Genomic DNA, 26469 nt, shown 5'->3' with positions numbered 1-26469 from the left:
TAACTTGATAACCTTAAAACTTTGTTATATCATCCGGGACATTTGTAGTGTGTGTCCTAGGCCCCAACAAAATACTACACATTTTCAAAATAAAGTTTCCTTTAACTCAGTGGTACATCAAACACGAAGCACATATGTATCAGGGAGAATAGTAACATATTTCCAGGAAATTTGCTCATTTTACTTACAATTTTCCGCACGAAGCTGAAGTTTGCATCCAACCTCCACATTTTGGTAAATGCGCGTCACCTAATCACGCGAGACTGCCATTAGTGAAGCTCGTGCACGTTCCTTCTGGGGCTATGTTGCTGCAAGCTAGGGGAAACTTAGCAGATGTCTACACATTTCAGGTGTTGTTATTGTTTTGTGTTTGGAAACCGAATCAAGGATCTGAAATGATAACTGTCCCATCCATCACAGAGGATTGAACTGGGGTTAACGGTAAATTGTTTTTTACTAATGTTATCTGTTTAGGTGGACAGACTTTAACTCAAACCCCGGATCATTAAACGCTTCCTGTTTCAGTTAACCTCCTCCTCTGTTCATGTAAAAGTCGTGTACACTTGATTACAGAAAATAAGTTAAAAACCGTTCTTACGGGGTTAAAGGAATATGTTATTTCTGCCTCTTGAGGTTATTTTGTTGGGGTTTGTTGTCCAATATACCACAGCGGCATTTGGTCACCATGGAGACGGAGCGTGAACGCGCAGTGGGACTACTCTTTCACTCACACAGGCTGCCCTGTTAGATTTAGTTAACAAACTGAAAACATTATTATATAAAACAATTTCACAATGTTGGATAAATAAAGCATATATCTATCTATCTTCCATATAGTTTAATTCAAATTGTAACCACATTGACAATTACAAACACACCTATGGTATATTTACGCACTTTATTCAAATGCGACAACTATTATTATTAGGATGTTATTTGCCGTTTTAGATACAATATAATTGGACTGTCACGCTGTTTAACTTATTTGAGGTGTCCACCATGCAGTAGTCTATATCAAACAGTACAACATTGGGTAAAATGTTTTAGGTGCTTGTATTTTTACTTACGCAGTTGCACCTTTTTGCTACATTATACTTTTATTTCACTACCTATCAGAAGCATGTTCTTTTTACTCCACTACATTCATCTGGAGTTTGCAGATGAATAATTTCATGCAAAACATGAATGTCCTATTATTTGATGCATTGGTTAAACTACCCAATAGGATCTTGTTGAAATAAGCTTTGCCTCTATTAGAAAGACATTAAATGCTTTTCACATTTTGTTTCTAAAATTCATTAACCATTTTATTTTAAGTTTGTTTGAGTCTGATTAATTGATTATACAAATAATCTACAGCTTTAAATGCAATCATGACATGTAGTATAAAACTGAAAGTAGCTATTCTGCTCACAATTGCATACTTTTACTTTAGGCAAGGCAAGTTTATTTATATAGCACCTTTCAACACAAGGCAATTCAAAGTGCTTTACAAAACATGAAAGACATTAAGAAAATCGCATTTAAAATCAGTCATTAAAAAGAAAAGCTAATAAAATAAACATTAAAAGAAAAAATACATGGATAAAAGTTACAGTGCAGTCTAAGATGTGAATAGTTCAATTAAAAGCAGCGACAAAAGATAAGTCTTCAGCCTGGATTTAAAAGTAGTCAGAGTTGCAGCGGACCTGCAGGTTTCTGGGAGTTTGTTCCAGATATTTGGAGCATAATAACTGAACGCTGCTTCTCCATGTTTAGTTCTGACTCTGGGGACAGTAAGCTGACCAGTCCCTGAAGACCTGAGAGATCTGGATGGTTCATAATTTAGCAGGAGGTCAGAAATGTATTTTGGGCCTAAACCATTCAGTGCTTTATAAACCAGCAGCAGTATTTTGAAATCTATTCTTTGACACACAGGAAGCCAGTGTAAAGACTTCAGAACAGGAGTGATGTGATCCACTTTCTTAGTGTTAGTGAGGACTCGAGCAGCGGCGTTCTGAATCAGCTGCAGCTTCCTAATAGATTTTTTAGTGAGACCTGTGAAGACACCATTGCAGTAGTCGAGTCTACTGAAGATAAAAGCATGGACAAGTTTCTCCAAATCCTGCTGTGACATTAGTCTTTTAATCCTAGATATATTCTTTAGGTGATAGTAGGCTGATTTAGTAACAGTTTTAATGTGACTGTTGAAACTCAGGTCAGAGTCCATGACTACACCTAGATTTCTGGCTTTATCTGTTGTTTTGAACATTGCAGACTGAAGCTCAGCGCTAACTTGTATACGTTCTGACTTGGCTCCAAAAACCATTACCTCAGTTTTATCTTTGTTTAATTGGAGAAAGTTCGGACACATCCAGTCATTGATTTGTTCAATGCACTTACTCAGTGTTTGAATTGGAGAATAGTCTCCTGGTGAAATTGTTACTTTTACTTTAGGTAAACTTTGTTATGGATCCACTATACTTTGAGTATGCAGGACATTTGTAAACATAGATTCACTTTATTTTGTCGTTTTGTAACTGTTATTCATTGCAACTTGGATGCATTTTACACCTGGTGTTATTTTTCTCTTCTGGCCTTATCCTTGTTTTTTTTGTTATACCTCAGACTGTGTCCCATCAGTGAGACACCCTGTAACCATTGCATAATGAAGTCAAACCACTGAAGACAATAATTGGCAGACTGTCTTGGCAGCAAATGGCCTCAATGGAGAGAAAACAGCCGATTCTCAGTCCATTTGTTCCACGGCGCAACGCTGTGAGGAAAACAAGTGCAGAAATAGTCAGTGAAGCCAGACAGTCCCTGCGAGTCCAGTCCACCCAGCGACCGTTCACTCCCAGAGATGGACACAGGCAACTTTTTGGAAAGAGCTCTGCTGGTGTAGACCGTGACAACCGACCTCCATCTACCTTCAGGTCAGTCACAAACTTCAACATCCTTCATGATTTGAGGTTCTGAGACAATTTGAGTTTTGCACCTACCATGTAGCAGAAATAATGCTTTTTATTTTTTTATTTTCAGTCTTCATGCACAAAACTTTGAATTTCCTGACTCGAGGCCAGGCTCAGGGACTCGCCTCTCTCCTCTGGACCATGTAAGTCACAAACACACATCTTTAAATGGTAGTTCAAATTGTATTTTAGAGTCTAATTAAGATGATGTTTAATGTCAGCTCAGGGAAAGAATTGCATAGTACAATAGTATTAATAATACTATTGAAAACTGAAAAAACGTTAAAAAAAAAAGGTATCACTGGTATGTATGCAGTAGCAAATTCAAAAAGTATGAATAGAAATACCAAAATACTTCATTCTCTTTTTGTTTAATATGGAGATTCAGTTTCTGTCTCATTGGTCAAACCGTCTTATTCCATTTATTGTTTTTTGTGGTACTAGAAGCCACATTTGCCAGTTCCCTGCGATGATGAGGATCCATTCAAGGCGTTTCCAAAACCCCCCGCTGACCCTCTGGAAGCGAAGAAGCGGCAGCCACGGACGAGGGCCCGCCTACTCAGAGCTGGATCTCTCACCACACTGTCCCTTATAGAGGGACACAAAGATGGTAAGGAAGGAGAAATATATGGGGGATTTGTTTTAGTGAGAGAAAATATTTGATACATGGGGTTTAGAAGCACCATTGTAGAATTCAAAGAAAGTACATTTGTTAAGCTTTGAGAATTGTAGAAATCTATTACTTGTAAAATAGATTTTCAAGTGGGCAAATGGCCTTGTCCCAGAACTAGTCAGAGAAATCCTTGTAAAATATAACAGTAAAGGATCCATAAGGGGAGCAGTTACTAGAGACTGAAGAACAACCTTCAATCAGTCCACATTTACAATTAAAGGCCCGCAGAATCTCTTTGGCTATACCTGTTTTTTTTACGTTTGTATTATGTGTTTTTATTTCTTAAAAGCCTACCCAGGGACAAGGGCTGCAAACTAGCCGCATGCTACAAGACCTAGAATGCATGGGATACACTTCATTTAATGCAACCCCTGTGGCCCCTGTCAAATCATTTGAAAGTTAAGTCATTATTTGAAGGGAGGCATCCATGCAATCCAAGAAAATTATATAAAGGGAAGGTATTAGATGGTTAATTTTATTACACAGGTAGAAGAGAAAACTACACTCCATTTATTTCACCAGTCGCATCCCTGTAAATCTTCTCTGCAGGCACTAGTGCAAGAGCGGTTTTCTCAAAGGGGAAATGAATGGAGCCATTCACATGCTGACATTTTACCTGATTTACATGCTTTGTGGTCGGCCGGGTGAAAATCGTGATCTACGGCCGCTGTTTTGAGTGGGATAGGCTTCTCTCTTTCTCTAAAACCTTGTCTCGCAAATCTGCTCTGCTGTCCAAAGCAACTAAATAGATGATGAGGACTGACTGAATTTATCCTGTGCATATATGGTATCTTATTCATAGTAACTGAGTCATATAAGTACAAATGTTACTGCTGCATATTGCAACAACCTGTAAATAACATCTTGCCACATCATTTCTGTGTTCAGTGAAAGAGCGAGTAAACCCAGGCCCGGGACAAAAGCAGGCGTCACTTAAACGACTCCCCAGTTCTGACCACACCGAGGCCCGCGGTGGTCCTCACAAACCTGGCCCACGCAGAGCAGCAAGTGAAAGGTACGCTTTCTACCCCTCTGTTCGACTTGCAAGATCTGTCCTTGTCTCTTGCCTCACCCCCCCCCCCACCATCTCCTGCTCCCCCTTTTCTTCCCAGAATGACAGTGTGACAATGACCCGAAGATTTATTGGCGCACAAAGGTTGCAGTGGTAGCCATTACACGATGGAGTCGATTGTGCCTCCCACTAAATCCTCCTCCCCCTCCTTCTTCTCCTACTTGCCTTGCCCCAGTTTGTCCAATTCTGAGTTTCTAATGTCTTTTTGTGTTCCTGTTTTAGTCCATAAATAATCTAGAAGATAGGAAGAGGTGTTATAACAGGAAAGACCTTAGTGAAGCTGAAATCATTATTAGCGTTTGCGTTATTTTGCACTATGCCTGAGTTATTTCCCACATATTAACAAAAAACCTAAAACACAGCCCTGGAAACTGCTATAGCTCTTAGTGTTATATAGCACAGGGGCTAACATAGACAAACTCAAATTCAGTGTTAGTTACTGTGATTTATTTTTAGATATGTTCAGCTACCATCACTGACAGCTATATATGACGTTGGAAAAAACAGCAATGCTGTCACTAACCAGAACAAGTTCTTCAACTTAACACACCATTCAAAGCCGTCATAAAAGTTTACTGTACACTATATCTTGGTGAAATCCAAAAAACTGCGTCTATCTGTCATTACTAACTCGTGTCAGCTTTTACACCTTCACGTCACAAAAAGGCTAAAAAGCTGCTTTTTTCTGCCGACCTCATCAGCTGTGTGTCAGCACGAGGGGCATAATTCTGTGCGTGAGGTCAGGGGCCGTCGTTACAATCCATCCGCCTATCGATTGGCTGGGGCAGCTGAGGCTGTAGAGGGGGGACAGACCATAAAACACTTTTACAGGAAATCTGGGTTATCGCCTGCAGCACGTGCTCTGCACCTCCTCCCTCACAAGTTAACACGCAATGTTAGTGTAATATGTGGCTGAAAAAAAGAGAACTGAGACTTCGGTCAATGTGTGTTTCAAGAGGACAAGAGTAAAGACTTTTTGATTGTTGTTAGGTCAGAGTTTTTAAGTGCTTTTTCCTAAGTGTTGCATTAAAGGTGCGTTGGATGGAGACTAAGAAAGTGAAAATCACAGAGATAACAAAGCCAAAAGTACAGTGACTGTAAGTGGAAATAGACTTAGTATGACAGATTAATATGATGAATTGGATACGATATAAAGATAGGGGAGATTAGACATCCACTAGGTTCTTTTTCTCCAATAAGCCAGAGCTTTATAGCTCCAAATGGCTCTCTATTAGATTTGGGTGCCCATCTGGGTAAGGCTGGCAGCCGCGTGTGTTGTGACTGCAGTGCACTGGCCAGGCCTAAGACAGCGATGAGGTCATGTCTCCGAGAATGCAGTATCACACAAAGAGGCCTTATTATCAGCCTCTTAATCCTATCATACAGAGCCAAAGCCCCCTCTGACACACACTGCAACAGGCCTCGGCCAGCACTCCCTGCTGCATCTGCCCTGTGTGCCAGCTTACACCAATCACTACAATCTCCTTCAAAGTGACTGTGCACTCTATAGTCACACGCACACGCTGTATATTAATGCTAACGGTATCAAGCAACGCCTACTGGTAATATTAAAGGTCCATTTTCTGTCTCATACCTGTCAGCAAGATCATTAAAATAAGACATACTTGAATGAAAAAGTTCAATACGCTGAGAGCTAACCTTTTGTACTAATGTCAAATCAGCAGAGAGTCATAATTATATCTGTCTTTGACTGTAGTGATTTCCATGTTTTTCTAAAGTAGACTCACTCTTTTGTGGGATTTGTGAAGTAAATCTTGTTATCAGAATGACTCACCATGCTGCTTGTACTTATTTGTATGTATTAATAACTATGTTCTAATGTAGTAATTAGGCATAAGACACACTTCCAGTCGTGAGTCACAGTATTTATTGTCTTCTCTGTGTGTGAACAGAATTGTGCAGACTTAAGTTGACAGTGGCAGCAAGAGTAAGATGCAACAGTGACATACAGAGGGAAGCCACAGCACATAGCATAGCATGACAAGGGGGAGGTTTCTGCACAGAGGTGATAGGGCTGTGCAGAGACAGGTCATAGTGACACAGCACGAACAGCTTTAACCAGGCTGCCCACAAAGCTAAGATCTGAGTTCCTGTCTGTTGGGGATATGCGCTGCACAACGGCTTGCACGCCTGCACACATACAAAAGTTCGCACGCACACAAAAACTTCCAAGCTGTCACGCACAAGCAGCACAAATGTACACAAAGAAATTTCACATAGCAGCACCTGCACACACGTCCCAACCCCTGCTACAACAGGGACACCTAGTGGCATGTGATGGAAATACACCTGCAGCCTGGTTGACAGAATATAGTCAGCAATGTTTAATGGAGATGTTTTCTTTGACATGATCTGTCTTCCTTTAATATTTGTGTTATGTTATTTGTTATGTTGATACCCACATTAGCCAAATCTCCTAAATTAAATTAAACTACACTCATCAGTAGTTGCATGTGTCTTGTCTTCAAAATCTATATCTATGTGCCTATCATTTTTGTGTTTTTTTTGTGCGAACAGCAGAATAAAGCAGCCTGGTGTCGGCTCCAGCGTTAGACCCACAGAGTGCAGAGCAGGACAGACAACAGGTGTGTTCAGATATACTCAATATACCACTCTTAAACCATTGACATATTCAAAAACAATACAGGTGCAACTTTTTCGAACATGCAACACTTGATTAATTGGTCTGTGATGCAAAAATCAACTGTCTTTTTTAACTATTCAAACGCAATCATGACTTGAAAAGTAATTCCGACCTATTTCAGCATTAAACCTTCATCTGCTCTGACTCCCTGACTTGGCCTTATAAATAAAGGCATCTCAATGGTTTAATAAGAGAGTGCATTGGGGTTTTTCACATCTACGTGTATACTTAGACAACAGCACCTCAAACTAACTAACTTTTGAGTCAAGGAAGTGATCTTAGATGTCTAAAGCCAAACTGATACCAACCCAAGCATGCCTTAAAACAATGAGACTTGATCCCAGAAATGCTGTTTTTTCCAGCAACTTAGTCAAACCTCTGTTCACTGTACTGAACACCCTACACTTTAAATTGAGGTTTTGTTGCTAAGGGCCACATTTCCACCTTGGGAGGAAGCCAGCCAATAGCTGAGAGAGCTGTTGGTTTGAGCAACCACCGTTTCCTGCATCTCACCAAGCAAGGGTTTATGCAAATACTCAGCACAAAAAAAGCTTCACGCCGTGTGAGAGATTGCATACATTTGCATGCACAAACATGCATTTTCATCACACATGCACTCGTTAAAATACCCACGCACAGACTATTTCAGCACAGAAACAGACATTATGGGAAGCGAGTGCGGATGGTGACCTTTCATTGTGGCATCAAACTTCCTGCTGTTTTATTTTGAGACCGTGAACTTGTGAACCATGCTTGTCGCCCGTGTTCACTGTCTGTGTTTGGATGTGATTGTTGGCTAACTGCAATTCTCTCCATGCATTTCAGAGCTGGGGAATGGAGACGAAACCAAGAGCAAGGAGGAGGATGCAGAGACATTGGTGTGGAATAATACGATTGCTCCTCTTCTCCGACAACTAGAGAGTATGGCTGCAGGTAGTGTGAGCAATGCAATAAGGAAACCCACAAAAAAAATGCAAAGATGTGACGTGCATCAGTCTTGAACACATCCATTCATCTGATCCAAAAACACATACAGTTTCTGTCACCAAATACTCACAGTATCACCTCTCAATGTTACATGTTGCCTTTTGGGTGCATTGTCTCTTTTTTAATTAAAGGTAAGCTTCTTTCAGCTTCTTCTTCTTTTCCTAATTTCCCCTATTACTATTTCATTTTCAACCAGCAGGATTTTAGCAAAAGCAGATAGTCATTAAAGGTGGGGTAGGTAATTCACTTCAGAAACACTTTTTGTTATATTCCATGGAATGCTCCATGTTTCCATGGAAACATCCCGATAGCAATGAATACATTAAATGCTTTGACAATAAATACATACAAATATTTCATCTGTGGAAGCCGTGGTACTGTACAAAGCACGACCAATCATTTTTAGCCAGCCCGGCTAAAATAACTGGATGGCCTACTTGCCTGCCAGCCTTCCATCTCGTGCACAAATTTATCTCATGCCCTCATTGGTCATGTGCGTGTTCGTGTGTGTTGGAGGAGGGGCTCTGTAAGGAAGTCTGAAGGAAGGGGCAGATTTTTTTCGGCTCCGTACTTTCAAATTCTAGCGCACTCGAGCTGGTTTCTCCATTCTTACCTACCCTACCTTTAAGTCTCACAGAATGAAAAAGCACTTTAATTTCAACCACTGAAGAAAGAGGAAACCAAATATTGTTATGTTTGGCATCCATGCAGAATTGTCTTAGCATGAAACGGCAGTCTGGCAGCCATGAAATGAAATCTCCAGCTGTAAATATTTTAACACTCTACAAATTTAATGGAAAATTCATTTGAAAGATAAATATTAAATATTTATTGTAGGCCTACCAAGTGCCTTCTGGTTCATGCATAAAACACCCTTCAGAGTCAGTGGAAATAGCATTGAAGTGTTGAGTGTAAGACTGCAGCCAACCTTTCTTAGAAATGGCCAAACCCTGTTCTTTATGCAGGGAAAACATTTATTTTACCTCAAAAACAAGGAAAAGACTCCACCCTTTTCTCTTCCTCTGCGTCAAGATCCCAGTTGCCTGTAGCCGAGTTGTTCCCCTGCACATGACCGTCGAAACTCAGAGCTGCTTCTCAGAAAAAGGGAGGGGAATGTTATTTTACTGCTGACCAATGCATTATTGATGTTGAAGAGTTAACCTCATGACAAAAGTACACCATGTCAAAGCCAAAGCGAATTTAACAAACACACCACAACATATACAAAACATCACTCATCTGTATTCATATACATACATACACACTTTCCAACACACTCAACTGGGTGTTTCGGTTTTTAGGATGTTTGCTTTCCATTTGAATGTCTGACATGTTGCCCTGAATTTGACTTTCCTTAAAGGTCCCCTATTATGCAAAATCCAAACATGTGTCCCCTCCAGTGGTGTGCTAGTTACTGAAAACCAGCAACTAGTTACCATTACTAGTTACTTCATTTCAAAAGTAACTCAGTTACTTTACTAGTTACTTAACCCCAAAGGAAATGCGTTACTGTGAAAAGTAACGTTTTTGTTACTTGGTAAAAGGGCTCCCATTAATGCCCTTATAGCCTTCATTTCAGTACTGTTATTGCATTGGAGAATAATACAATCTGTTGATCAACTTGACATGCATTATATGCAATCTGGATTGCATCGATATTAGCTGGCTTTCCATTTTTGTTCTTTCTCCAGGTAGTTGGAAAAAGTTTTCCGTCCCATATGCCGTGTGCCGCCCGGAAATGCTATCATGCTAACTAGCTCCCTGAAAGCGGGTGACTCCACTGTAGCAATAGCCTGCATGTGTTCTACAACATACCGTGCAATGGCTTTATCGACTTTTCCCTGGCCAGCAGTCCCTTGGTTAAAATCCAGCCGCTGTTGCTTAGGTGGAGGTGGAGTGGCGTCGGCTGAGTCTCTGTGATCTTAGCTACTAGCTTCGTCCCAGCATGTTGTTTTTGCATTTGTTTTAAGATATTTGAATTACTGGTTTGGGCAGTAGATACGATCTTTGACCCGCCAGGACACAACTTACATTTAACAGAAACTTTCTTTTCTTTGTGCTCGACAAAAGTGAAATAGTGAGAATATCTCCAGGTGGAGAAACTAGACTTGAGCTCCGCCGCCGCCATGATAGTCTTGTTAGCAAACAACACAAACACGCCCACAGCCCGTCTCCGCATGTGACACAGGAAGTATCAAAGTACATTTACTCAAGTACTGTATTTAAGTACAGTTCTCATCTCTGTTCGCCTGGCTGTTGACTATATAAAAAAAACTAACGAAGTAACGCACCATGTAGTAACGGTAACTGAGTTACTGAATTCAAAAAGTAATGCGTTAGAGTACTAGTTACAGTAACGCGTTACTTGTGACGCGTTAGTCCCAACACTGGTCCCCTCTGTGTAAAGAGATTCTGAAAGTTTCAGGAACAAAGACCCCCTCTCTTTTTGTTCTGATCCATTTATATAAAAACCTGTCTGGAAATGAGCTGATCAGATTGTGGCCACTTTATGATGTCATAACGTTTTTTTGGCTTGTGTAACCATTAGCCAATCACCAACCAAGGTAACACCCGCCCACCTGATCACCTGAATCTCCTCCTAGAGCACCATTGTGTTCTTTTTAACCAGATATCTCTCAGAGGGGCGTGGGGAGGGGCTCCTTATTTTCATCTAAAGTAACAGACACAGAATCAGCACTTTTGAAACAGGGCTGAAACAGAGGGGTTTATGGGATGCTACAATGCATGATCTGTTTTGTATTTTGAGCCAAACACTTCAGAGACATTTTATATATATCTGAGAACTATAAATTATATTGATGAAAAACAGTATAATAGGGGACCTGTAATTTTGCCAATGTCTGTTTTTCCTGCGATGCCAGGCAGCTCCGAGGGCTCGGTGGACCCTCTGTGTGATGTGTGTGACCGTCTCCATGGCACCTTGGCAGAAGCGGACATGCTCGGTCGGCGCTGTAAGAGGAGGTCAGGGATACTTCGAACGCTGTTCCGCCTCATCGACCTCCACTCTGCCCGGCTCAACCTGCACATCTCCAGGCTCTGCCTCGCTGTGAGTCGTCTGCGGGGGTGTCAGCATGTCTGCCGCTCAGTCACTACCACAAGGGCATCCAGGGCACTCTGGCGCTTAATACACCTTTCTTTTTGCATCTTTCTCTGCAGCTGTGTGTCAGTGGAAACAATCTGCTCAACATCTGTAAGCTCATCTTCCAGATCAGCCGCAGTGAAAGCAACGACATCCTCTTTCAGAACAACTCCATCATAGGTGAACACTGTTCCAGGTCACATGATGTAGCTTACAGTGTTATTCCTATTCTTTCCTGTATTCTGAAATATATAAGTTAAGGCCACAATGTTATTTTTATGAATATGAGGGAACACAATGTTAAGCTGCTTCAACAGCATGCATCATTTTGTATCTGTTTGGTAATATTTGGTGCAGTTTTTATGGAACCTGTTTACCAGGGCATTACAGATTGCCAATGTCCCACTGAGGGAACGAATTATGGATACTAATGTTTGATTTTTCATGTGTTCAGACTCGTTTCTGGGCGTTTTGAGCAAAGAGGATGTGTCATCATCTGGAGAAGCTCTGCTGTACTGTGTTGGGACTCTGAAATTTCTCTCAGGAAACAGTGCGATCCTCAGACTCCTGCTGGACAAGAACTGTGTTGGTGTGGCTCAGAAACTCATCCAGAGGCTCTGCACGGCACGAGAAACCAACTTCACCACATCAGGGCACATCCTCGTACAGGTGTGTCAGAATGAACCCAGTTGAGAAAGTTGAATGGGTATTTGGAATAAATCTTTAGATATGTAATGTACATTATTCTTTATAAACCAATAGCTTGTATCCCACAGCTGGTGGAAACTTGAAGCATATACTCCTGCTCACAAAAACACAGATGCTATTACAAACAGTTTTACTATGCGAGCAAAAGTTAAGTCAATACAAAGGAACACAATGTTAAATATTCTTCATCATGTGTATGTTTGCTGTAGATTTTCCCACAATACACAAAAATGCTTGTGTTTGTGACTGGAATACAAGCTGCTCCAAGAGCATACCGTTCCCTACTGGCAACACAAAACACCCTGTTTCCCTCTTTCTAAAATGATTGCTGCTAACTGCATAATGTGGCCCAAGCAAACATCTTGAGCCAGAACTTCATTTGATATCTAACACAACTCATTAAGCCCTTAGTGGAGGGAAATAAACAGACCATGGTTTTGCAGAACTTTCAGTGCTGCCGTGAGTTGAAAATTGCTATTTTCCTCTTATGATATAATTATTCTTGGCCATACTGAATAGTTTCCGATCGCTCTGCTGTATGGCGTCCTGTACGGGCCAGCTGCCAGCCTTATTAAGCACATGACTGACATTCAGTGCAGCACAACACTGACACACAATACTGGCTTAAATATAAACCCTTAGCTTTAACAGGTACATTTATTCTTGCTGTCCAACACTCTCACTTATATTTCCCTCTGTCTGACCTCTGACCCCTGCAGCTGACGGCAGCCTTGAGGAACCTTGCAGATCACCCTGATGCCCGTCCACTCTTCGTCTCCTTCTCTATACTGTCAGAGCTCTTTGTGGTGCTGCGTCTTCACCACAAAGACCCAGACATCTGCACCAACATCTCCAGAATATACAGGTATTGCACTTTTACTTCCCTAAGGATAATCTGCTCCTTATTTCTCCCCAGCTCACTTACAAAAAAACATCGTAAAAAACATCGTAACCTGTCACGAGCTGAATTAAAACAAGCCATTATTCAGCTCTCACCCTCTGTTCTCTGTTTTCACTTCTCTCTGCAGCAGTCGCTGTACTACTCAATTCCCTACTTTATTTTTTCCCCCCTATAACTTGGAGTCTTTGTTTGTAGCACAAAACAAGAGTCTCCAGAGAAACAGAGCATATGTCAGAGGAGATGTCATTATACGTATTTTTGTGATTTAAAAAAAACACTTTTTTAAAAGCTTTTTCAGTATAGACTTCAGAATGTACAAATGAGCTTAAATGTGAAGACCTACATGCAAAAAAGTCACACTGAGTGTAGTTTCAAATACAATTTAAGTTAGAACTTTCACACATTTAAACTAACTAAAGTAAAACGGTTTCTTGAATGAACTTGCAGAGTTAGACAACACTATTAGGGTGATCTTCATGGCAGTGGGGACAATAAAGTCAAACAAGCTCCATAAATCTCTATCACATAAAACACCACTGAAGACTACATCAACACAGGCTTAAACTCAGGCTTATGAGACTGTATATGAATGTATTTTATATACACATAGTTTTAGCTATACAATGTTACTACTTCTATAAGTGAAGCTGTCAAAACTAACTTAGTAATGCAGTAAGATCTATCTAAAGAGTTTGCTAACGTTAACCCCCATACTGGTCATACCTGACACTGACAGAGGGCTTTGGGCCCCACATTCCCCATCTTCAGTTTGTCACTGTCGGTCTCATACGTTTTTTGATCAGTTTGTGAAACATTTAGCACTTTAGATTGTAATGGAAGTATTTTTCAGCCCAAGATAATGAAAGCATGAGCGGTAGATCACAGACCAGAGCTGCTTATCCATTAGCAGTGTTGATTTAATGTCTGCGAGTGAGTGGAACAGTCAGTGTGTTTGTTGTCCCCTCTCTCCCTCAGTAAACTCTCCTCTTACTCGGAGTGCCGTCTCGCTCTGGCCCAGACCCCCGACTGCTACCAACTATTATTAGAACTGCTGAGCAAACATCACCAAAAACAGGTGAGTCCACGAGCTTCCTCGTGTGTGTGTGTGTGTGTGTGTGTGTGTGTGTGTGTGTGTGTGTGTGTGTTGTGTGTGTGTGTTGTGTGTGTGTGTGTGTGTGTGTGTGTGGTGTGTGTGTGTGTGTGTGTGTGTGTGTGTGTGTGTGTGTGTGTGTGTGTGTGTGTGTGTGTGTGTGTGTGTGTGTGTGTGTGTGTGTGTGTGTGTGTGTGTGTGTGTGTTGTGTGTGCGCGTAACAGTGAGATGAAGACAAACTTTTTTCCAGTGCTGATGACTTAATCCATTAGCATGTTTACCCTCAGAGCAGTTTGTTTATGTATACCTCAATTCCAAGCACATTTACGGGGACATTGTGTCCACCTGCGTTCTTCCCACTTTCTCGTGGTTGTTTTGACATTTAATCATCCTAGGCAGGGCTGAGTAAATCAAAGAAAGGGGCAGAGGGATGGAGGGAGGGAGGAGGAGAAAAAACATTTAATGAGGCAAGCTTGAGTAGATACTACAGTAGAGGTGATACAGAGGTGGAGGGGAGGAGTGGTGGCAAAGAGGAGGCGGAAAAAAAATGGGTGGGACTTTGGCAATCAGAAATGATTGACATGTGTTCTTAATCTTACCAGGAATAATCAGACACACACACACACATACCATGTATACATCACTTCAGGGGACATTACATTGACTTACATGGAAGCACTTTGAATTGCCTTGTGTTGAAAGGTGCTATATAAATAAACTTGCCTTGCCTTGCCTTGCCTTACATGCATTTCCTGGAGACTTATCCTAACCTTAACCATAACCAACACATGCCTAACCCTACCCTTACCCTTAACCTTACCCTAACCCTAACCAAGTCTTCCCCCTAAAATTAATGATTCCCCTTATGGGGACCTCCATTTTGTCCCCATAAGGGAGGCAAGTCCCCACACGTGACTGTGTAAACAGATTTAGGTCCCCACAAGTATAGTTCAGTCAGACAACTCACGTGTTTCTTAATATGTTTATTATAAGCAGCATATAGTTTGAGTTTGGCGTCGAGGCTCGGGCCTCATCACTCCACAGATTTACAAAGAACATTGAGTGATGATTAGATAACTATCCCCCGAGCCTACAGGTGGAAGCTGGGGTGGAGCTAGGGTGGTGGTGGGTCAGGCAAGTAGCAGCAGCAGCAGCAACATGAAACACAGCAGCAGGAACATGAACGTAGCAATAGCAAGTGAACACAGCAGTGGCAGCAGCAGCATAGCGAGGCAGAGGCAGGAAGACCTGGCAGCTTAAATAGAGCGGCATGTTTAGGAGAATGTGTTTGGTTGGTTGTAAGAGGGACGAGGTGCGTCACGTGTTAATGTATCATTGGTGCTCGAGTTGACTGCCTGAATTAGCTCGCAGGCTTCGCCCCATTAATGCTAGGCCACACACACACACACACACACACACACACACACACACACACACACACACACACACACACACACACACACACACACACACACACACACACACACACACACACAGGATAGTAATACATGTAATGAGCACCTGGTCCTGGGACAACTCGTCCTGACCTCACACCAATGTCACTGCGCATTTATGGGAAACAGTGTGTATTCGTCTTAAGCAGAGTTGGGGTACAGGGGTGGGGTTTCTTGGTTTCTTGGAAAGTGTGCGATAACTAAATAGAAAGATGAGCAGGATCACACTTAAAATATGTGTACAGAGCTATTAGCTCCCCATGGGAAATGAGTGACACCGGCATAGTGCTACTTGACAGGGCAAGTGACGTGTCTGTTGAGCTTCGGAAATCTCATCGAATATATTGTTGACTGTCACTTTTGGGGAGGTTTTGGACTGCTGTTCGGACAAAACAAGAATAGCAATAATAATACATGTATGATGATATTGTGTAAATACTCCTGCCTCTCCTAAATTATTCATTTCACAAACGTGCACAATAAACTAAGTAAAACCATCATCATATTATCACAATATTAGTTTTATTAGGATTTATATTTCCCATAAAAATATGTAGTGGAAATCTGATACCGTAGCCCTAGTTTGAAGCTTTGAAGTTACTTTTCTCAACATGCTCTGGCCTTGTAGCCAAGTTTATTAGACAGAAACATCTAAACACATTTGTGGTTGGTTTGTTTGAATTCAGAAGGAAAAACAAACACAAAAAGCTGTAGATTGACCCCTGCACGGCTCTCCACTGCTCTCCCACAGGACCTTGTTGTGCGACTTCTCTTCACCCTCGGGAACCTCACAGCCAAAAGCGATGAGGCTCGGCTGCAGCTCTTCCAGGTCGAGGGCTGCATGGACACGCTCCTGCAGCTGTACGCCACGTACCAGCACAGAAACCGCCCTCCACCCCCACAGAAAGACCCCCCTCCCCTCAGCAGGCCTCAGGCAGCCCCAGCGAGCGTGCAGGAGGAGGAAGACGTGCTGGTGAAGCTGGTGAGGGTGCTGGCCAACATGTGCATCCACCCAGCTGTAGGTCCAGCTCTGGCTACCAACACGTCCTGCATTCAGCTGCTGATGGAGACACTTGGTGAGCAGTAGACTCATATGATAAGATTCGATAATACCTTAATGGTCAGATCAGGTCTGACATTTGACTTGCATCACAGCAGCTCCATGTGTAACATCAACATAGACAAATATCAAGACACAATACATGAAAAATAAACAACAAACATTTAACATAACAGCACAATCACTGAGAGCTAAATCCCTGAATGTACGCTAAAGGGTCTTTGAGCATGTTCAAAGACCCTTCAGCGTGCATTTGATCAGGGATTTAGCTCTGTATTTACTGTGAGGATAGACAGATGCACAAAGGAGTGCTTCAGTCTGACTTTATTGAATCGCGGGACCCTGTATCTCCGATTAGATGGTAGAAGTTCATATTCGCATCCTAAACAAGTTTGACAAAATCACATATTTACAGCTGTAACTTTTTTAGATTGGTCCTTTTCTCCAGTTGTATTCCTCTGTGATACAAAGAGAGCTGTGTGTGAAAATCTGGAGTTCCGATAAGTTTAAAAATAGCTGTTTGGTGCATTGTAAGTACAGTTTCTGCTCAGCACCAAACCACTTCCCTTGTGCTGGGAACGAGATGTGTCTTTGGTTGAAAAACACACTCCTCCTTTGTCTGTACATTCCTTCGCTCGCTTTCCTTTCAGGGCTTTCTGTTCGATACGCAGCACATCCTCTTTTTGGTTTACCTGTTGTTTTGTCTGGCAGAGCGAGGCGCTTCACTGCAAAAGCAGGATGTTCTGTCACATCGCACAGCACACTTGGTTTGTGTGTGTGTGTGTGTGAGATCTTCCTATGTGGTTAGATGGTTTCAGGACAGGTTGAACCGAAACACAGAGAGGGTGTGAAACTCTTGATTTCGCTGCTGCCTGCCTCCTACACACTTTGCGACAGTTGGGACATAAATTAAATAAACAAAACAGAGGTCAAACTAGTGAGAAAATGTCAAATCTCCAAACATATGGGGGTGTGTTATTGATGCCAGAGTCTGAGATAGGGAGCAAATGAAGGAACTGAAGAAAGAGACATTTAATGAGGGAGAATATAGAGTTGTTTTGAAAGATGGAAACAATTCAATTCAATTCAAAACCTTTATTTATACAGATAAAACCCATTGAGATCATAGACCTCTTTTACAATGGTGACCTGCTTCAATTAGTTCCAAACATTAATACAAACATGACAGAAAACAAAGGACATTATATGATACTACAGTTTGTATACTAGAAGCATTTACAGACACCAATATTTTCTGATTGTATAGCGTCTATCCTAGCTTTAAAAACATGAAATGGAATCAAACTGCTTAGCTTCCATTCCTTTTGTAGACTGTTCCATGCTAGCGGCGCTGCGCATCTAAAAGCTGTATTTCCTAATACAGTCCTAGCAGTTGGCACATGTAATACAACCACAGCTTTAGATCTCAGGCAGTAGCCATTTACAATACGCTGTGAGATCAGGGAACAGATGTAAGACGGAAGTTTCCCTAACATTGCTTTATAAATAAAAAGATACCAGTGATTTAGCCGCCGTACAGTAAGTGAAAGCAACCCTGCCCTTGTATACAGGGTACAATGATGAGTCAAAGTCTTACAGTCTGTCACAAACCTTAGTGCACTATGATAGGCGGCATCTATCTTGGTGAGGTAATTGGCCGGCGCATTCATATAAAATAGATCACCATAGTCCAGCACAGGTAAAAAGGTCACAGTGACTAGCCTTTTCCTGGCCTCAAGAGAGAAACAGGACTTGTTTCTATAAAAAAAACCTAGCCTAACCCTCAGTTTTTTAAGCAGGTTATTGACATGCAGTTTAAAAGAAAGACAGTCATCAAGCCAGATACCAAGGTATTTGTAAGAGGTTACCACTTCAAGTTTTTTTCCTTGCATGGTTACAATATCTAAAACAGGCTCTGGTGACTTTTTAGCTTTTGAAAAGAGCATTAACTTGGTTTTATCCACATTTAAAAGAAGCTTAAGCGCTGAGAGCTGAGTCTGAACAGTGTTAAAAACAGTCTGTAATTTAACAACAGCCTCCTTAACTGAGGTACCTGCACAATACATCACAGTATCATCCGCATAAAAATGTAAGGTAGCTTCCTCCACATTATCACCCAAGCTATTAATATAAATAGAGAATAAAAGTGGACCTAGAACAGAACCCTGAGGTACACCATTAGAAATGCTCAACCACTCAGAAGTGAGCCCATCAAAGTGTACACATTGGGACCTTTCAGAGAGGTAGTTCACAAACCACCCCACTGCAAGGCTGGACAAGCCAATGCTGAGTAGCCTCTGTTTTAAAATGCGATGATCAACGGTGTCAAACGCTTTAGAGAGATCAATAAACAGAGCTGCACAACTCTGCTTATTATCTAAAAAACTAGTGATGTCATTTACAACTTTCATTGTGGCAGTGATGGTGCTATGTTTTTTCCTGAAGCCCGACTGATGTTTCGACAGGATATCATTTATACATAAAAAGTCCTTTACTTGCTCACTCACTAGTCGTTCAAGCACTTTAGCCAGAACTGACAATTTCGAGATTGGCCTATAGTTATTTAAAATAGTTGCCTCCCCTCCTTTCAGTAAAGGCAAGACATAAGCAGACTTCCATACTTTAGGAATTGTATTTGTGCTAAGGGAGAGGTTAAAAAGAGAAGTAAGCGAAACAGAATCGCTGCAGAGGATAAAAGAGCAAAACTGGCTGATCTATGTCCTGTTTTGATCAAGTTCAATGACCGACAGTGCTGCTTTACATTACAGAGCTTTGAGGCGGGGGAGGGCAGAACAAAGCAGTATTTCCAGTCAGAAACCAAAACAAAATTCAGTGTGACACACAGCCGCCGGTTGACAGCAATCGCAATATCCGCGATTTATGACTGAGCACTCTACATCTGCTGCTGAATCAGGAGCACACCGTTTCCAAGCCACTCACGATGTCACGGCTAGGTGGATTGGGTCAAGCTGACCTTTGTGTGCCAGCTGATGATCAACTGGACTATATCAAGAACAAACCGGAGATAACAACTTCTTTTATGGCAATGTCACGGTGGCACATCAGTGTGTTTAAGATGTAAGATGCAAAAAGGTCCCCGGTATTTCTGTGTCGTTATTTAGATCGTTATATAATTTAAGCTGTAAATCAGTCTTTATGCATTTGCATTGGACTAGAAATATAAAAAAACAACATGTTTATTCTGACAGCAACCCAGTTTTCACAATCCATGTCTCAGTTGTTTTATGGATTAATAATCATTGCATTATCTTCTTCATTTACATAAAAGGAAACAACGCTTTCATTGGATGCCCCTGGTTTGTCATTAAAAAGGAGGTCTTTTTTTTTTTTAGCTCTCAGTGAATATGTCATTGAAATGACCTGGAAAGTTATGTAAGGATAATGTGTCGCATTATGTTGTGACTAAAATAATGGGATAGTATAAATAGAGTAATATATCAGCAGAATGAAAGCCTGTCCCTGTTGCCTGCTCCATCTGTTGGTTCTAATTATACAGGAGGATTTAAAGGAACCTCAACATCTCTATTACAAATTATATTTTTTGAACTTGCTTTTAGTGGGGATTATTCTCTTATTTCTTGTGTTTGTTTCACAGAGTTGAAAACTGTGCTGGAAAGCGAAGAGTTAATGGTGAATGTGGCCGCCACCATCAACAACCTGTCCTTCTACCAGGAGGAAAGCTCTGCACTCAGGCGCAGTCAACTCACCATCGCAAAGTGTAAGACTGAAAAACTGACGGATCCCAATATAGAAACGGAAACAAATAACATTGAGAGTTAATATTTCTTTAGTTTTAGCTGATTTTACACTTTTCGCCCTCATTCTCTCTGCTTTTTGTTCAATTTCCCTCTTCCTACTTTTACTTTGCTCCCTCTCCCTCAGTGATGCTGAAGTTGGTGCTCAGCTCCAGTATGGACGCCATGCTTGAGGCCACTCGTGTGTATGGAAATGTGTCACAGTCCAAGGATGTACGGGACTTTATTATGCAAAACAAAGGTATATGATGGAAACAAACACCAACAGACACACACAAAACACTGCCACGTGAGACTTTGCTTCTTTATTTTTTGTTTAAGCCATACTTCATTGAGTCTTGCAGGAAAGATATGCCATTTGAGAATAAACCGACATCTTTAAAGCCTAGTAATACAGAGAAAAAGAGGCCTATGGATGCAGAAATCACATCATCCATGCACAGAACATTACATAACACCGAGTACCTTGACTCAGTGCTCAGTACAGTAGGCAGCTCTGCATACTGTTGTGTCATGTTTAGGCTGGACTTATCTGCAAGGCCAGCGTCTGTCAGTGTAAACACGCCTGCTGACTCTGGTGATAGCAGCCTTCTTATCTTTGACCTGCTTTGTCTTCGCCCGCTCCCTCACATCATCATCTCTCTCCACTCTTCTCCCTCCTCCCTTCAGTGCACCAGTTTGTAGTGACGCTGCTCGACTCAAAAAGCACTGAGATGTGTTTTGCAGCCTGCGGGGTCCTCACCAACCTGACGCTGGACCCCCCCAACAGGCTCAGTCTCACAGTGGAGGGGGCTGATGCCAAGTAAGGATTTATGCACTTAGAAAGGACCCATATAGTACATATTTTATTTGACAGACATTGCCAGGGCTTTTGACTAGATATAGTAAAAGCAGATCTACCCTGCATAATACATAATATTGAAATCACAATATGGTAATTACTTGAAATGTACTATAAAACATCACTAATAACTGCTATAATAGTTCGCTTGGCTTAGCTTATTTTACCTTAGCATAAAGACAGGAAACAAGAAGAAATACATGTTGTTTGAAGGAAACACAGTCTAACAAAATCCACTGATTAACATGTTATATATTGTTAGTTTTATCTATACAATAACAGAAGTCCAGGGGTTTATTTGTTACTTTTGAACAGAGCCAGGCTAACTGCTTCCTGTCCTTATGCTAACCTGCTAATGGCCTTAGCGTCATATTCAGTGGGCAGATAAGACAGTGGAATTATTATTTTTTCTAACTCCTTCATGGCTAAAATATGTTGCAGTACCCTTAAATAGAAAACTGAGCTCATTCTTTTTGAGTCTTTGGCCAAAGTTGCATCCTCTTTGAAACGTAGAGTAAACTTTCTTTTGGTGGGAAAATATGTTCTTCATAATGAGAAACATGTGTGTAACAACTCCACTGACAAGTTATAGCCTACAAGTGGGTATAGCAACAAATAAAGTTATAATTACAGATTTTAGATTTTCCATTTAGGTGTGTAAATGTTTAGCACATGGATGAAAGGCTATTGTGTGAACATTGTTTGAACATCTGAGTACACACACACACACACACAGTACTTCTTCAGATGTTGGTTCAATGAAGTGGAGCTAATGCCCACAAACCTGCTGGTCATGTGAATCCGTCTCCCTCGAGTCACACTGTGTGTGTGTGTGTGTGTGTGTGTGTGTGTGTGTGTGTGTGTGTGTGTGTGTGTGTGTGTGTGTGTGTGTGTGTGTGTGTGTGTGTGTGTGTGTGTGTGTGTGTGTGTGTGTGTGTGTGTGTGTGTGTGTGTGTGTGTGTGTGTGTTGTGTGTGTGTGTGTGTGTGTGTGTGTGTGTGTGTGTGTGTGTGTGTGTGTGTGTGTGTGTGTGTGTGAGATCAGGCTTGTGGATTGTCTGAGAGACTTCGGAGCAGGTGATTGGCAGCTGGCGGGCCAGGTTTGTCAGGCGTTGTGGAACATGAGCGGCGGCGGCTCAGAGACGCTGCTGGACACACAGGAGAGAGAGTCGCTGGTGGAGATCCTCACGACATACTTAGGTTGGTGTTATTACTAATCCTTACATAACAAGGGAGGGAGACAAGCTGGCAAAAACATGCTGTTGTTCACACAAGTGGCCCTCTGGGGGGGAGGGAGGGGAACGCATATCCCCATGAACAAGAACAAAATACCTCCATGTTCATAAAACCTGTCAGTTAAAAGTATCCAAAAAAACCTGAAACCTCTCACTACACTCTCTCATCCTGTGTCCAATCTTCTCAATTCCTTAGATGAAGAGGAGGCTCTGAGGTGGATAGAGAATGAAGACATCAAGGACTACCATAGGGCATGCTGGGAGTTAGAGTTCTTACCTGCAGCTCAAAAACTGCTGAAGTCTCTCCAGCCTCTGGATTGGACAGCCTGACGAATGTTGTGGGATGTTGTGGTTGAAGCCTTAGCATTGTTTTTAACTCTCATATACAAAAACCTATACTAAATTCACTATTTAACACGTATCCCCTGTCGGTGTAGAGAAAGCTTTCTTTATTAATGGAGGGCATAAGGTAAGGTCAGCATGAATTCATTTCAGTCAGTGGATTTTCTTGCTAGTTTTGAAGACAAAAAAAGTCAAAACACCTTTTAAATGTCTCAAACCACGACTGCAGCATCATTTAATCCTACACTTTCTAGGACACGTTTGTCATGATTTAGCAAAAATGATGGCAATTTCTCACAATTCATACTGACTATTGCTCTTTGCTATTTATTGGTGAGATTTTCCATGATACTAGAAACCTTTTGCAGACCGTTTTTAGGCCAAAAGATAAGCAGCAAGTCATATTCAAAACAATTGAAAATGTCTGATAAATTAAATAATGCTAAATAAAAGAAGCAGGGTAAATCTGATAAATGATACAGTATGTGTGGATGCGAGTATACTTTGTTTCTCAATTATTTGTCTCTATAAACATGTTCTGCGTAGCTTTTTATCACTCTGCGTCTTAATAACAGCTTAACTTTGTATGCACTTTAATTCCCATAAAGCTAGCAGAAGCCTTGACTTGGGTACCTTCAGATGTACTTTTATACAAGCTCTTTGCACATTTATATAACAGACGTTATCTGTTTTGTTAGCTGACTGTGTTGTAAAGGTTCTTTTATGATAATGTAGTCTTGAAAAACAGATGACTAACTTGGAATTTACCTTAACAAGTAAATGTTTTATTGTGCAGGGATTTTGTGACACTGAAACTTGTACATAATAAAGAAACAAGTGGAAAAACAGAGTTTGCTTCTCATGGCCTTTTTTATTACACAGATATGGGGCCAGGCAGTGCTTACAAGTTACACCAAGTACACCTAAAGTACAGCATTTCAAAATCACATAGTTATTACATTGAGACAAATCAGAAATGGCACTTAATGTAAAAACCCATATTGTCATTTCCCCCAGTTTTCACACTAGACCTTTAAACACCCACAAGACAAGCCGATGTTTCAAAAAACACCAAATGATTGTTTAGCCAGAGCTAATAACAAACATTGTTCTGCACATTAAGTTTCTCACGTTGATATGAAAGACAGCCGGCTGGCTGATGCCAAGGTTTCCTTTTTCATTTATCATCTGGAGGAACCGAAAAAGTGAAGGCAGTTTAGGATAACACTAAGTTTCTCTGGTGAGTGAGAACAAACACACAGGCCTCGATAAGAAACACCCTGAACTTCAGACAGATAGCAAGCCTCACCAGGGAAATGAAGGTTTTTCCCAGTGAGGTGATAGCGAGGCATATAGAAAAGAGAGGTAAAGTTTCCTACAAGGGATTCCCCCTTATCTCGAATTATTGGTCAGGAGCAAAGAGAAACTTTGACGGCTCTGGGCAGGGCTCTGGTTCTCAATGAGTCATACGAGTCCCGGGACCTTACTGATGACAGGCTGAGTTCAGATTGTTGTGGATGAAGTCAGCCTCATTATCAAACAGCTGAGTGTACGTTGGAGCATAAGGTGATGGAACAACTCCCCACCTCTTCACATGAGTCTTCTCACCATTATTTAACTTTCTAAACTCAAACGGTGGAAGTGAACCGACGCCGATTGTGCTGTGAGTTTTTTATTCCTGAACTGTGTCGGCCTCTCCACGTCTAATATAATCTCCTCGATGAAGCAGTGAAATCAAATCGTTAAGGAGAAAACTACGAATGATACACAACAATTCAATATCAGTTTTTTTTTTCTTCATCTTTTTAATATATTTTCATATAAAAAGTGTCAGTAACTGACATAAGTCAGAAGTTTGAAAGAAAAAAACCCTCCACTTCCTCTCAAACTACTTCCAAATGTACCATTCTTTTTATCATCACCCTCCTCCTCCTCTTCACTCATTCATCTGTCTGACTCTCAATCCACCCTCAGAAGAATGCAGTACTTTACTGGTTTTAGTAAACAAAAAACAAAACAGCAGAGGTTTCACACCTCTGTTCAAAATTTAAAAAAAAGCTTCTTTCGCACTGGTTAGACTTCCCCAGCAGGGAAATAAGCACAGCTACAACATTTTGCGTTCGACAGCTAAAATCGACCGCAGTCGGCCCCGGGTCCCAAAACAAAGGGGACACGGCGCCCGGAAAGAGTCTCTGCTCACCAAAGAGCATATCTTATAAGTTTTATAGAGAAAAACAGAAGAGGTATTCATTTACTGGTAAATTCACAATCCAAAGCTTTGTAAGTGTTAGGATGACCAGGCAGCTGGGATAAGCGGAAGACAGATAATGTGTGGTCAGGGCAACCGGAAGCAAACCCCCCCGGAAACCTGGTTTCTAACTTTCTTTTTGATTAGCTTTTTTTTTTTTTAACATCCCCATTACCAGAAAAAAAAAAATCATCATCAACAAATGATAAAACAGTCATCTCACAATAACAGAGCTACAGCAGAAGCAAGAAGGCGTTCCTTCAAAGTGCCTCGCTTTTTTTTTGACACATAAAATTTAAAGACAAACTTTTTTTTCTCCGTCATTTCTGGGAAACACACACACACACACACACACACACACACACCTCAGTCATCATGAACATATAACTCATCCACACGTTTACAGTCAAACTCAAAAAAAGGGCTCAGACAGTGTTCTTTGAGTTTTTTTCCACACCTCCTTAGATTAGCTTACATTGACATTTGAGATATGGGAGTGGGGTAGAGGGAGTAATGCAGTGGATTTCTAATGGATAGGGGGTTTAGGGGACAAAATGGGGTTGGTTGGTTGATTTGGGGATCAATATGACCCCGCTGAATACAACATGGGAGCAGCAGCATCAGCACGTATGAACTCTGTGCTGGATAGTTCAGGCACACGTATACAAAAAATAAAGGGAAAAAAACGCCCAAAGTGAATGCTTCCATCTCCAGTTAGCACTAAAAGCAACCACATCGACAACAACTTCCCTTAATACAAAATGAAAAAAAAGATATTAAAGAAACTAACAAATATAACAGTGACAACAGAATCAAAGTGCAGACTGTTTCTGGCTGCACAGCTTTCTGGGCTTTTCTGTGGGTCTTCACTCTACCAGGAGACAGAAGAGATATGCTGGACCACTGAAACCTCTCCCTGGAACAAACCCCGAGCAGAGCCGGAGTTTGCTCCAGGCGGCCCTCTCTTGGTCAGTTTTGGCACTGCAGGCAACACGAGCTTGTGTATCCAGTCTGAGATGACTTCAGTTATTTTCTTTAAATTTGTTCTGATCCTCTTCTCAACATCCATCAAACAAGCACCATCACAACCCAGGGCTTTTCACGTTTCCCCCACTTTTATATTCTTTTTTTTTCTTTTTCTTGAAGTGTCCCATTATGAGCAACGACAAAGACAGTCAAAAGACAACGATAAATAGGCCAAAAGCACTTCATGTCATGTAGCGGGTGATCGCTCTCAGAGCGTATAACAGTTCCGCCTGCATTCGCGCTTCCATAAGAAGCAGATTAACGTGGACCTGCAGGAGAAACAAGAGGAAAAAGAGACACCTATTAGACACTGAACATTAAGACAGAATTAAAAGAGCTGCT

At 41.3% G+C, this 26469-nt stretch overlaps 2 protein-coding genes and 1 long non-coding RNA gene across 5 annotated transcripts in view; 1 reads left to right on the top strand and 2 right to left on the bottom strand.

The window, feature by feature from the left end:
- The first annotated feature begins 292 nt into the window (after positions 1-292).
- Positions 293-23703, top strand: armc2 (armadillo repeat containing 2). Of its 3 annotated transcripts, XM_034231022.1 has the most exons (19): positions 293-441; positions 1759-1834; positions 2608-2915; positions 3022-3094; positions 3396-3561; positions 4513-4639; positions 7235-7302; positions 8187-8294; positions 11231-11415; positions 11526-11628; positions 11903-12117; positions 12876-13021; positions 14033-14132; positions 16353-16677; positions 20278-20400; positions 20565-20678; positions 21107-21239; positions 22322-22476; positions 22708-23703. In XM_034231022.1, exons 3-19 carry the CDS (start codon positions 2698-2700, stop codon positions 22839-22841), a joined length of 2493 nt encoding a protein of 830 aa, XP_034086913.1. In that variant the 5' UTR covers positions 293-441; positions 1759-1834; positions 2608-2697; the 3' UTR covers positions 22842-23703. The 3 variants fall into 3 exon arrangements, with proteins under 3 accessions (XP_034086913.1, XP_034086920.1, XP_034086927.1); XM_034231029.1 differs by lacking the exon at positions 1759-1834; XM_034231036.1 differs by lacking the exons at positions 293-441; positions 1759-1834 and having other exon boundaries at positions 2306-2915.
- LOC117555966 lies at positions 2777-10231 on the bottom strand. Its single transcript, XR_004570477.1, has 3 exons — positions 10164-10231; positions 9332-9439; positions 2777-3539 (listed from the first exon to the last, which is right to left on the bottom strand). It is a non-coding gene; the product is annotated as an uncharacterized LOC117555966 (long non-coding RNA).
- Position 23704: 1 nt separating the features above from the next.
- sesn1 (sestrin 1) overlaps positions 23705-26469 on the bottom strand; it is a 52122-nt gene continuing 49357 nt past the window's right edge. Inside the window, 1 exon segment of the mRNA XM_034231046.1 lies at positions 23705-26396. Coding sequence (XP_034086937.1) covers positions 26310-26396 — 87 coding nt within the window. The 3' untranslated portion in view covers positions 23705-26309.

The sequence above is a fragment of the Gymnodraco acuticeps genome, unplaced genomic scaffold (assembly GCF_902827175.1).
Source record: "Gymnodraco acuticeps unplaced genomic scaffold, fGymAcu1.1, whole genome shotgun sequence".
In the NCBI taxonomy this organism is placed as follows: Eukaryota; Metazoa; Chordata; class Actinopteri; order Perciformes; family Bathydraconidae; genus Gymnodraco; species Gymnodraco acuticeps.
This window is presented reverse-complemented; position numbering and strand designations above follow the sequence as displayed.

Bases quoted from the DNA above. Each gene is read 5' to 3' on its own strand.
- armc2 (XM_034231029.1), top strand. From the start codon at position 2,698: ATGGCCTCAATGGAGAGAAAACAGCCGATTCTCAGTCCATTTGTTCCA. The intron at 8,295-11,230 runs GTAGTGTGAGCA...CTGCGATGCCAG, and splicing joins ACTAGAGAGTATGGCTGCAG to GCAGCTCCGAGGGCTCGGTG. The intron at 11,629-11,902 runs GTGAACACTGTT...TCATGTGTTCAG, and splicing joins TCAGAACAACTCCATCATAG to ACTCGTTTCTGGGCGTTTTG.